The following is a 14,464-nucleotide window of genomic DNA, read 5'->3' as shown; positions in this document are numbered from 1 at the left end:
AAATTGTAAATGATATTATCCTACACTATCAAATTGTAAATGATATTATCCTACACTATCAAATTGTAAATGATATTATCCTTCACTATCAAATTGTAAATGATATTATCCTTCACTATCAAATTGTAAATGATATTATCCTACACTATCAAATTGTAAATGATATTATCCTACACTATTATTGTAAATGATATTATCCTACACTATCAAATTGTAAATGATATTATCCTACACTATCAAATTGTAAATGATATTATCCTTCACTATCAAATTGTAAATGATATTATCCTACACTATCAAATTGTAAATGATATTATCCTACACTATCAAATTGTAAATGATATTATCCTACACTATTAATTGTAAATGATATTATCCTACACTATCAAATTGTAAATGATATTATCCTACACTATCAAATTGTAAATGATTTTATCCTACACTATCAAATTGTAAATGATATTATCCTACACTATCAAATTGTAAATGATATTATCCTACACTATTAATTGTAAATGATATTATCCTACACTATCAAATTGTAAATGATATTATCCTTCACTATCAAATTGTAAATGATATTATCCTACACTATCAAATTGTAAATGATATTATCCTACACTATCAAATTGTAAATGATATTATCCTACACTATCAAATTGTAAATGATATTATCCTACACTATCAAATTGTAAATGATATTGTAAATGATATTATCCTACACTATCAAATTGTAAATGATATAATCCTACACTATCAAATTGTAAATGATATTATCCTACACTATCAAATTGTAAATGATATTATCCTACACTATCAAATTGTAAATGATATTATCCTACACTATCAAAAATTGTAAATGATATTATCCTACACTATCAAATTGTAAATGATATTATCCTACACTATCAAATTGTAAATGATATTATCCTACACTATCAAATTGTAAATGATATTATCCTACACTATCAAATTGTAAATGATATTATCCTACACTATCAAATTGTATATGATATTATCCTACACTATCAAATTGTAAATGATTTAATTTGTATTTTTCCACAGTTTATCCAACAAAAAGGTACTAGAGTACAGTGTATACAAACCCTATTTTGTATTCTTTGGTATTGTGGACATGGTATATGATAAACTTTTCAAGGTAAGATCTCATTTATTACGAGGACTTTTTATTATTCTACTACTCAAAGGACTACATAAGCCAATCAAAATATTCTTTTTATATACTGTAGATTCATTTATTTTCGTGGGTAGCATTTTTTTTAGTTTGAGCAGAATTTTCATTTTTCGTGAATTTTTAATTTTGTGGTTTTGGCAAAGTCTGCATACACTCCTTTAGAAAATTTGTACTTCGTTGAACATTTTTATTCATGACTCCCCTGTACCCTTGAAATCCATGAAATTGGTATTCAACGATCATTAATGAATCCCAAGTACCTAAAATTCGGTTGAAAAGGTAGGTATAACACTTGAGATATTGATGATGATGATGATTGATTGGTGTTTAAAGTCTAGTAGCAAATATTACATTCATATCAGGACAAAAACATTTTAATTTGATTTGAATATGAATTTTGCTTTGTACTTAATGACTATATATATAAGCTAGATAGACACACGAAGTTAAATTGATTTAAATTGTGCTAGTTCAAAGTGAAGAAGACCCCTTTTGATTGTGATGCCATCATGTGATCAAGGCCAAAGGACCAAAAATAGAATTAAGTTTTTGCAAATAGGTGTTTCAAGATGCTTAATCGAATACTACATATTGGCATGCAATCTTACCAGGACAAATTGTCACATGATATATGAGAATGATCCCTATTGATTTTGAGGTCTGTACTTCAAGGTTACCCAAAAAAGAAATAGAAATATGTGCAGAAAAATGGGTTTTAAAAATGGATGCTAAATCAAATACTTCATATATTAGATATCATATAGATTGCAAACTTACTTGGGTGTATGAATACTTATAATGAGAGGAAGATACCTATTGATTTATATCTTATTTTGTCTAAAAGTCAGGGTCAAAATTTCGATTTAAAAGCTGAAATTTATTCAGAAAAGTTTAAAGGATGCATTACACAGGATTGCAATTGTATTTGGATTTGTGCTTACATATAACAAGAGGATGAAGAGCAAGACCACAAATTGGTATTTTAGTTACTTGGTCAAAGATCAAGGTCAAATTTAAGAGAATTTGTGTCAGACTGTCAAAAATCATAGTTTATATAGAGGGGGGACTAGGGGAATGAGATCTTGATTATTAAAGGTTCTTAAGTTTTGTTGCTCATCACAAGTATGATCCATGCTGAGTGGTTTCCAGTTTTTGCTATATAAGGGGTATAATTTAAAAAGGGAATAGGTTTTTTTCAGATCTGACATGATAGAAGCTATTTTAGGTTTTATATATAGAGGTCACATAAAATTGACCAATGATTTGCTCTATCCACAGTTATAGAAAATAATTTTGAAACTTTTAAAACCCTGCTTCTTTTATAAGCTGGATACATGAGTTCTGTAGCTTGTTATTGATATTTCTTTCACAAAATTGTATTAATGACATCAAGTGACAGCATATACAGTGGTCTTTAATGGACAAGAAATCTGATAAAATGTTGTGAAGATTAAGTCATATTCATTTATAAATCTTCCAGTAAAATATATATTAAAAAATAATTTATTCACCCTTTGTATGAATGTCATATGACATGTATCAAATTATTTTTGACTAAAAATGTTGGATAAATTGATTCATTATAAAGTTTTATCTATTTTTGTCTCCATTCAAATAGTGAAAAGAAAACTTTGTGTATCTAGGTTCCTATGATATGTGTAAATCTTTGAGGTGACAAAAGCTGACAAGTGGAAGGGGGTTCTTTGAAGGAAGGAGGATTTCGATGGTGTTTATGTTATCTCGATAGATCTGAAAATGTCAATATCGTGTTGTGATGACAAATACATGTACACCAATTTCTTCTGGAGAATGTTTCCTTAATTTACTTGTTGTCCACAACATAAAGAAGTTAATATTGAATGAAAGAAGAATTTATAAAGATTGAATAGAAAGTCTTACGTAGATAGGGAAAGTGTTGTCCGATTTATAATTTATAGTAAACATGATCAAACATTTTTTAGCTTTGTGAGTCACTTTGAATTGTTCTCAACGTCATGAAGCATGAGGAAATTATTGTTTATTTTATTAGTTAAATGCAAGAGTGGAGATGCATGTTCACACACACAAGAAATATTCAGGTTTTCATTTTAAAGTGTTTTGACAATATTATCATCAGATAAATTCTTTGAAGTCTCATCAACATACTTTTTATTCATACAGATTTATAGGAGGTTCACTAAAAATTGTTACATTATTTAGTTAAACCATAATTTCAATACACAACATTATATTTTGATAGTTAATCTTTTTTTTATTGCAACAAAAAAAATGTTTTATGAAATTAGTTGAAAAAGAATTCTATCTAGATTTGATTTTATGGGAGATATTGAAAAGATATACAGTCACATAAACTCTACTTTGACAATATTGTAAAATATGTGGGATTTTAGATTTATTCAACATTTATGAATATCTGATGATTTTTTATCCACTAATTTTTTTAATAGATAAAACAAGCAATAACAAATAAAATAGAGCAAATGACATTGACAATAAAGGTTACATGTAAGTTGTTCTGGTATATTTCAAAATTTCAAAGTTATTTGTCTTGATTCACCTAGAAGCCAGTTGTGAAATGTGTGAAATTTCTTCAACCACAGTATTTCCATTCATTTCCCACATAAAAAAGACCTTTCAACTTTTACTATGATTCAATCAGAAAAGTTTTGCTGTTTCTTTATTATTTTTATAAGAATGCAAGCTTAAACAGAGGAAGAAAAATTCACTCGTTTAATGAAACACTTAATTTTTACATTCAAAGTCTTGAAAATGTTTATTTTAGATTTTTTTTCATTCATTTTCTTGCAAAAACAAGTAAAAAGGATAAAGGTTTTTTTGCCGTCCCAGCCAATTTTAAATTTAAAAAATAAAAAAAATCCCCAAATTTCAAATTTAACTTGTAAAATCAAATGTTTTTATATTCCTCTGTCATCTTTGTCTGTAATCTAGGTTTGTTTACATGTAAATACCGTACTTTTAATATGAGAACAGTGGTGACAGCAACATATGTTTTATGATTTGGCGAAAAATTCAATCAATTAAATATAGTTTTAACAATGTAAATGAAGAAAAGTTACGTAATTCAATATCCCAGATTCAATTTTCGTCCGTCTTGTTCTATTGTGTGGAGCATGTTTGTTGTTGGAGATATTGTCAATTCTGAATGGGTAATATTTAAACAGATTTAACCGTCTGAACAGATTCACACTTTTATAATACAGATAAGCTTTAAGCTGATCTGTAGGTGTACGAGGGTAGTGTTTGTTTGCCTCCCTCCATACCTCATTATCTACGGAAACACAGGTGTATACCATTAGTTTAATTCCCCATTTTTCTATCCAGCACCTTGGAGATTATGGGGGATCTAAGTCTGTCAACAAAACCTGTTGTATGCCATACTTTTCTAAATACGACCTGTCGAGTGACGGAATCGGACGTTTCGCTTAAACAAATAGTAAAGATGTTACTTAGATAGATTTATCAAAATATTACGGCAGATAAATATTTTACTCTGTATGTATCTGTCATGAGAGATTATAGATAATCTAGGCTGTATAACTGTCAAGATTAACAGATCAACATTCTTAGGTTTGTCACCAAAAATTTAGTCAAAAGTTATATTGTAAACTAGAAAATTTTGGATGCTTTTAGCCTTTCAGTGACATGTATTTAAATTTTTGGTAGATGTTTATCTATTTGATGAAGGAAAGAAAAAGATTTTTTTTATTTTTTTTTATTTTGATCTATAGATGATACCTATTGTACCTGTTAGGTGAAGGACAGAAATTTTTGTTTTAATTTATTTCAATTTTTTTGGTTTAAAGATTTTGGATGCTCTCAGTTTTACAATGACAAGCATTTTTAAAATTTGTTTGTTAATATTTATCTGTTATATTAGGACAGAAAAAAAACATACTTATTTTTTGGTATATAGAAGAGAGAAAAATGGATGATTTTAAAGAAAAAGGAAATTTAAATTCAGAGAGGCAGAAATTAAACTGGAACAGTTATCTCAATATTTTATTTTGGTGTTAAAGTCAAATTGTTCAAAATTAAAAAAAAAAAAATTTAAGCATTTTAATATTCAGAATTTCTTGGAACTTGTATTTCTTTATTTGCACTTGATTAAAGAAAAGATCATTTTTAAAACAATTATCATGTTTTATTTTATACTTAATGTAATGAATGCTAGTTGAAGAACAATTTTCTGTTTATTCAGCTGTCATTTTACTAGAAGATAGTGTTGTCAACCTAGAGACATACAGATAACACTAATGATGGAATACATGTGCTAGAGATTAAGGGCATTTGCCTCCCATGTTTAAACTTTCTCTATTTGTCATATCCAGCCTGCTTTATCCAAGGATAGGCATGAGAAATATTGCATAGCATCCCTATTTTTTCTCAATATTTTTATAATCTCTAATTTATTTCGGATAATATGAAATAAGGCAAAGTTGACCTTTTCCGATCCCCAATATACAATTTATCTGTTTTTGTTCGTTTCATATGAAAAATCAAGAGATACTCTTTTCCATGCCAAAATTTTGCAATTTTTCGCAGCTTAAATCTCAAAAACAAGCAATCTGGCCTATTTTATTTTTCTGTAATATGGATTATTAATAGAAAATGTAGTTAATTTAAAATCAACCACAAACAACCTGACAGCAGAGCTTTAACTGAAAGGTTGAACAAATTTTCTTTTATAAAATAGAAGTTTTATGAAAATTATATAACATATACTACATTTGAAAATCCTGAAAAATATTGTGCCTCAGCTTATTAGTCCATGAGGCTGTCATCAACTCATGATTATAACAAACCTTTAAAGAATTTTCTTTTTCTAAATTTAGAAATTGAAGTTTTCAACTTCCTTAGGCAAAGTTGACCTTAGAAGGATTTTACCATTATTTTTTAAGTCATTTTTGGTCATCTTTTGTTTTTGATTCTTATATATACTGCTTCGGATGCATGAAATTTATTAAATTATGTTTTTATTATTTACAGAAAGTGACAGTTCCTGCAGATAGTAATTGGAGTAGTACTTTGGCTGACTACATTCGTAACAATGACAAACCACTGATTGAATCATGTGATAAAGTATTACGTGGATATGAAGATGAGTTATTGCCCTGTGAGTCTGTAGCTGAAGTGATGGATGTTCTAGGTAAGTCTTTTATTATATAGGCAATAAGGCATAGGGTGTGTTGATATGATCTGATGTAAATGTAAATAGATCAAATGATGCAAAAATGAGATCGTTACAAGTAGAATCACAGAATTTGTGTTTTGAAAAATATTTCTATAACACCATTCATTTACTTTTCAAATATTTGTGGGGAAAATGTCTTATCCAGATAGTATTGCATTTTAAGACCTAAGCCGATATAGAATATAGCCATAGCTATATCAGACAAATATTAATGTTTGTATTGTCAATGTCTTTCAAAGTCTTATAACAAAAAGTTTACAACAAAAAAGTTCAGGTGAAAGTAAATTGTGAAGGATGTAGATTCACTTAAAATTAAAAATTGGATTATGAAATTACCAATCCCATTTATAAAACTATTAAAGAATTACTTTCAGAAAATGTAAATATAAGCCATGTCTTGATTACACATAGTGACTGTGTCGTCATTAATTTAATGTGACAGATTTTAATGAAATATAAATGCACATCTGAAACATTTTGGGCTAAATTAGAGCTAACATAGAGCTGACATTGCATCACCAAAAATATCTTTTTGCCAGTGAACAGTTAAATTAAAAATATACCTCCTATACCTTTTTGAATGACGGTTGTACTTTACAGTATTGCTAAGCATTTACAAGTCTAATAGTCAATAATTTGCGTAATTTCTATATTTTACTGGATTAAGCTGTCAAAACTGATAAACCTTAGAAAAAAATAATTTTTAAACAAAAACTGCAACTAAGTTTTATTATAGTTCATGAATTAGAATTTTAATTTTGCAAAGTAATGTTAGATTTTAATGCACTGAATGTAATTCAAGCTGACACTAAATATTATTATTGTGAAAATTACAATGAAATTAGTTTGGCTATGTATATTCTGATGCATTTTTTGTATTCAGCATTTCATTAAATTGCATTGATAATTCATCCTATTTTTTATCAACAATAGAATGCTTCAGAAATTAATCTTCCATCCTCTTAAATTATGATGTGCAGTTTTGCAGATGCTTGAAAAAGACATGTAGAAATCAATCCAAAATTATGAAGTTTCTATAATGCACCACAATAATTAATTTGTAATAATGAATGCACACTTAATCTATGGTATTTTTGTGTTCACTGTAAGTAATATTTTAAATGATATTTTGCAGGTTTGTTATCAGATATACCAGACTCGACAGCCTTTATGACAGAACTGATGAGCTCCATGCCATAAATATAGACTTTGTTTTAGTGTATGCCTCAATTAAAGACGTTTTTTGAATTTACCACATGTATAAACTGTTCTGAATTTTACTACTTATAAAAACATTTTAGAATTTTCCGTAATACAACATTGTTCATAATTTTACCACATATATAATTGTTCCAGAATTTTATCAAACAAAATACCCCTCCGAATTTTACTTAAACCAAAACAATGATCTGAATATTACAACACATAAAGTTGTTCAAAATTTTACCACACAATACATTATTCCTTTATTTATTAACACATATAACAGTTCAGAATATTACCACACATAAAAACTGTTCAGATTTGTAACACGTAAAAGAATTTGAAATCTTATTATCAGTATGCTCTTATATTTAGATTATATTACTGTATCCCCATGCAATATGATATTTGTACTCATAGTACATTATTTGATTGTGTTAAAGATGGCCTCCTTGGTTTATTTGAAATTTGGAATTATTTACAAACTAAAAGAATCTTTATATGATTTAATGTAAACTTATTTAGGTCAAATTAATTTTGATATATTGTTGCTTTTATTGTTTTGCATAAAAGAGAAAAATTTTAATAGATAAGATAAATTAAAATATGATTTTGAGAAAATTAGTCAGTATTTATCTTTATATGTAGACGAGCTACAGATTCTGAAAAAGCTGCCTTTTAGTTTCAGTTTTCATAATCCCATTTACAGTTTTATATAATTAATAAAATACAAATGGGTTTCCTGATTATTGATTTTGGTAATACTGTGGATTAATTTGTGTGGGCAAACATCTACCAATTTTTTAGAGTATTGAGAAAAAAAATGTATTAGATTTTGTCTGTCAAATAAAGTTTACATATAAGCCAATAGAAAAATTATAATTGATTGAATGCATAAATTAATGGTATCCCTTCAACCATGAAATCATTGAGAATTAGGGACAATAATAAATCCACCGAACTTTAAAATCTTGCTTCTACAGCATCAATTTTCGTTCAGATAAGTTTGAATTTAATATTATGTGTTATACTGTCTGTGAAAATATTTTGGGTGTTGCAAATGAATGTGGTATTTTAGATATGCTTTTGAGTTATTTCAATAAACTTTAAAATTAAGAAAATGAATATAGATTTTATGTCATTATTTAAAGAATCTGCTTCCTCAGCAATGTTTCACTGTTTGCTTATTGTGATAAAAGCTTGATAAAAAAGACTTGTTTTTATTGAATGCCTCTAGTATATAAGTAAATAAGCTGTGGTAGAATTGCCAATGAGACAACTATCTATTAGAGTTGAATAAAGTGGATGCTAGCAATTTTGGCAGTTTAGGAATTGGTTCAGAGGTAAATTTTGACTAAATACTTTTGTGTTTTGTCAGTGATGGACCATCTGTAAAACTTTTAAGGAAAAAAACTTGTTCTGAAACCACGGTGCCTCTTGAAACTTATCTTGACCCTTATTCTGGAGGTAGAGTGTAAATTCAAAATTTGTATGAAATTCCTGCTAGTAACCACACATGACTGCCATTACTAAAAAAAGGAAAAGTGGTTTAGGGTTTAACAGCGAGGAAACATCCTGTCAATTAGTACCAATCTATTGTAAGTTATATATTTGTACATTAACCCTTCAACATGTAATCAATAAATAGACTTTTCTGAATGATTAATAAGGATACAGATTCCTGAAATGGACCCTTAATTGATTTAAATATATAGAACTATTGGGAGAAATTTATTGTTATTATTTAAACCATGACAAAAGTAAAAGAAACTTGTCAAAATATCCATAAAAAATCCTATTAAATTCTATGAAAGCTTTGCAGAAAGAACCTTATTGAAATTAAAAAAATCCAAAAATGTTGCTTTTTCTCAGATGTTTTCTGCTGAGATATATAACCTTTTGTGCTAAGGTTGCATAAACCAAACAACTAATTATTCCTTGTTTAAATTAAAGGTCTACAAAAGGATTACTTTGCTCATACAATTTGCTTATGCCCATATCACTCAAAAAACTAAAGATAGAAATTCTAAATTTTTATTTGCAATTGAACAATGTTGAGTTCCTAAAGTTGATAATAACTGTTTATGTTTGTTTCTGATGATCCTCTATTAAAGGAATTTATGCCTTTGTAATTTAGCAGTTGGCTAGGACATTCAGTCGACCCAACACTTCTACGTTTAAAGTATTCCAAATGACAATAACAGGAAGATTTTGTTCTACGAGCAATACTTGCTACCCTGTGCTTAATGGATTAACAAAACAATTTCATTGCATAGCACATTGCTTTATTGTATTTCAGCCTATCATAATGACAAACGTTCTCCGAAATTTCTTACAATCACACTTGTACCAGTGCATGCTAACAACATAGCTGCCATAGTGACAGTTTTCGTCTTGCCTCAATAAATTTCTATAAGGTCACTTTAGTAGGCTACACTATTGGTAAGTCAATTGTATGGAGTACAGTTCTATTAACATTGGCACATCTCATACCATAGAGATTATGTCTTGGTCAGATTCGATTGATTTGGAAACTTTTGATATTCTTTATCAAAATTTCACTGGCACAAAGCTTCACTTTGTCAACAATTTGTATATGTCATTCTGATGTAACCCACGATGACCATTTCATCACAGGATCAAGGATTTTGTTTTAAAATATTTTGTACCGTATTCAGCCGTTTATTATACGCAGTAATGTATAGTCCGCATCCCTTTTCATCCCCTTAGAATTGTGAAAAAAGGTTTAGTAAACAAAATATGAATTTTCACACACATAGTACAAAAGATACATTATTGAAATAGAAAAAGGAAAGTTTATGGATTCATGAATATGCTCATTGAATGATAAATCGGCCAGTGTTAAGTTTAGACTTTGCATACCGTATTTGGGCATGTATAGTCCGCACTTTTTTCCCTTAAATCTGTAGTTTGTACAAGGGGTGCGGACTATACACACCTATAGACGGTTTTCGAAATTTATAAAAAGAATGTTTTTTTTTGTTTTTTTTTTTAATTTCGTTTTTTTCTGCACTAATAATGTATATTGGAGACGTTAATTATATTTATTTCAATTAATTCTTATTCTTTTTAAACTTTTCTCTTCAAAATTGATTAGTCAAAGTAAAGGTGTGACATCCTGTATAGGTAATCAAGAGGGGTAATTAAGGATTAAGTATGGGTGTGTAGCAATTAAATAATGATGTCAAGTTTTGACAGATGTTAAATATTATAATCCCCAGGCAATATAACAACATGATCAATGAAAAGATTATATAAGATTAAATAGTTTAAAAATTTTGATTACTGCTAATTAATTTAGATAATGTTTGATCTCTTTTTTCTTTTGTTCCATAATATTCAAATTATTTCTGTTACTAGTATATTATATATCAGCTTGGACATACTTAGACAAATGTTGATTTTAAAAGGGATATTTTGAATAATAATTACTTTTATAAAATTATCAAATATTATTAATTACCTGATGAAAAAGCTCTACCATTTCATTATTTTTCATGAAATAAATAAAACAAAATTTATTATTTTTATAAAAAACATGAAAAATAGATGACTTTCAGTGGATTTTAACAGTGAACTAGACTTTGTTAAAAAAAAAAAAAAATTTTTTTTTTTTTTTTTTTTTTTACAAAACTTTTTTTCTCGATTTTAAGGGGATGAAAAGGGGGTGCGGACTATACATAACTGCGTACTATACACGGCCGAATACGGTAGTAATATATTTTTTTTTTTATATTTTCGACTTGATAGTCAGTTTTGCTCTCCACTTATTGCAGATCATTCAAAATGCTGACCCTTTTTCAAATATCTCATCAAACTAAATTATTCAACTGGTCAGAAATTTTAACCAACTGCTGTAGAGAACCACGAATTACCAGATGTATGAAAAAGTACTTTATCAAAAGGCAAACACGTCCCCCCTTGAATCCGCCTATGCCGCGTGATATCAAACGAATTCAAAAATAACTAATATTCCTGACTTGGTAAAGGCAGTTACTCGTGTAGAAATAGTTGTATACCTATTTAATAAAACCTCGCACGCGTATGACAGTGCGGTATAAAACATCCTTTGAATATCGGCTTGATATCTTAGTATGCAATGGTAGTCTTTCAACGTCAAGAAATTTAGTTTAAACTTGGACAGAAGCTTCTAAAAAATCAGGAAACCTCCAGCAAAAGTAACAAGTTTACTGACTGATAGGTGTAGCTCATTTGCAGTCAACATATTACATTTTAACATTGACAATAGAAGTCGAAACACTGTCGTAAACTGCAGGAAAAACCACTTACGAGTATTGTTATAGCCTGTTTGCTATTTTCTGATGAATCATAACCAACAGGAGAGGAGGAGTCTATGAGTTGTACCAATTTGTCAGATCAAGCTTTCAAATAAATGATATGATTTTTTTTTAATTAACCATGATGATTACGCAATTCAACTTTGATATGTGATGCATATAATAAATTGAAATAGCTGCATAAACATTTTTAAATACAAATGAATTTTCGTTTTAAAAAACAGACGTGATACACTTTTGATTTAACAGTTGTTATTAATAATTAAGACTTAATTAAAACTGCTTTCTCTAATATGCTCCAGCGTGGGGATATCATTATTGTTTGATTTTCAAAAAAGTTTATGAAGTAATGTATAACATGAACATTTTTATACCATTCTCGAATAATTAAGGTGTAATAAGCTCTTATCGTTTAATTAAATGTCGCGACATGTTGACCTACAATACACATAAAACAACTGATAGTCATTTTTTTTTCTCAATATGAAGCAAATTACAATCCTGTCCTTAACATTCTGCATGTACAAATACGGGACAGCAATCGAAATACAAGATAGACACGCTAATGTCAACAATAACAATTAGTCTTCAATAACAGACAAGTAATTTTAATTTGTCAATCTCAATCCCCTCCCCTCCTCCTCCCTCGAGTCTACAAAACTGTATACATTTACGATAGATGATAACAAAAACCCGTCAACACTCCTCAAAGGACAACAAAACATCGAAACAACGCACAAAAAGGCTGAGATTTAGGATTTTGAAAACTACCTCGACCAAAAAATTTAACCAGAAGCGGGCATACGGACGAACGGACGCATAGACCAGAAAAGTCATAATATCCAGAAGTGGGGCATACAAATGTGTCATGCATTTTTAGGTAAAATAGTGACCCGTCCAGTTTGAAAAAAGAAGTGGGTCTGAAGCTGTCAAATAAATGATAAATGATAACACACACTTGTCCATATTTTGAGAGATGATAGACAAATATCAGCTACGCAAGTCAGGCTCCCTTGAGCCTTAAGACGAAGCAAGAGTATCTACATACCCCCCGGATTGTTTTTTTTTGTAAGCATGGTTAATTGTATTTACGAGTATTTACCCCACAAGCGATTATTTGTTTATTTTAGCTTGGATGTGTGTATATGTTACAGGCATTTTCTAAATTTAGGCATTTTGTAAAATGACTGAAAGTTTTAGGCATTTTCTAAAATGCCTTCATGATTTAGGCATTTTACAAATTGACTATTTTTTTTCAGGCATTTTATAAAATGCCTGAAAAAAATGTAAGGCATTTTACAAAATGCCTAAAAGACTAAAACTGAAAATAATGTACTCAAAATTAAACGACTTGAAATATCAAATAGATACTTTTATTCTATCATTAAATAAAGCATGCAATTTAAACAGTTACAGATTTGTAATTGTAATTGAATTATTTACATAAACAGTGAAGTTGACAATTATTTGTCGCTACATGTAAGGTTTGGATGACAGCGACTGTTACACATTTGTCCCGACATTTTGCAAAGACAACGTTTAGTGTTACATCTAGTCTTACAACACGCACTACAGCCACATTTTGTATAACCCTGACCATTACACAAAGAAACTTTACTAACAGCTTTTCTAAAGGATATTTCATTATCATAATTTACAGATTGAATATCGGTAGCAATAAATTTACTGTCAGACAGTTCAAACTGATTCCTGGTGTAAAGTCCACGTAGTATTCCTTCTTTAATTCCCAGTTGATAACCATGCCCTTCCTTTCCAGTCACAACAGCCATAAGGTTAGGGGTCATCCATAATTGTGAACAATTTTCCAAAGTGTACAAAACGTACATTTTGGTGGAGGGGGTAAACAATCAACATTTTACCGTACGCCTTTTAAAAAAAAAAAAGTAAAACAGCCAGATGTTTTTCAATCTATTTTCAATGCAAATTTTTATATGAAACTAAACAATAATAGACAGGATCTTCTTTTATTAAGAATGATTGATTCTTGTCTTGAAATCTGAAAATGGTTGATGTACACTTTTTGAGGGAGGGTGGGGGGAGGGGGGGTCGGACAAAGTGTATGTTTTGTACACTTTGGAAAATGGTTGACAATTATGGCTACATTTTTAAAGAATAATCTTTAATTCATTTTACTCAACCCTTTTGTGTAGCTTTACAATATATTTTTATCATCTATTTCATGTATTTCATATTTACACAAATTGCCTGAAACAAACCAGGCAATTTGTGAAATTTTCATTAAAAATTTCAGGCATTTTATAAAATGACTAGGTTTTTTAGGCATTTTATAAAATGCCCGCCAACTTTAGCCATTTTATAAATTGCCTAAAAATTCAGTCATTTTACAAAATGCCTAAATTTAAAAAATGCCTGTAACATATATATGAGGACAGACCACTCGCAACCTCAGGTCTATAAGTTATAACCGTACCATCAAGTTTCCTTCGGAACAAGATGCCAACACACACACTTGTCCTAGGCACTATCAAAGATTGCTTCTTGTAAGTTAATGTT

General features: G+C 29.0%; 1 protein-coding gene across 1 annotated transcript in view; it reads left to right on the top strand.

The window, feature by feature from the left end:
* LOC139511565 (E3 ubiquitin-protein ligase UBR4-like) overlaps positions 1–8,735 on the top strand; it is a 111,341-nt gene extending 102,606 nt beyond the window's left edge. The window contains exons 116-118 of the mRNA XM_071298403.1: positions 1,066–1,159; positions 6,203–6,362; positions 7,543–8,735. Coding sequence (XP_071154504.1) covers positions 1,066–1,159; positions 6,203–6,362; positions 7,543–7,607 — 319 coding nt within the window. The 3' untranslated portion in view covers positions 7,608–8,735. The remainder of the gene's footprint in view (positions 1–1,065; positions 1,160–6,202; positions 6,363–7,542) is intronic.
* The last annotated feature ends 5,729 nt before the right edge of the window (positions 8,736–14,464 follow it).

This window comes from Mytilus edulis, chromosome 2 (assembly GCF_963676685.1).
Source record: "Mytilus edulis chromosome 2, xbMytEdul2.2, whole genome shotgun sequence".
In the NCBI taxonomy this organism is placed as follows: Eukaryota; Metazoa; Mollusca; class Bivalvia; order Mytilida; family Mytilidae; genus Mytilus; species Mytilus edulis.
This window is presented reverse-complemented; position numbering and strand designations above follow the sequence as displayed.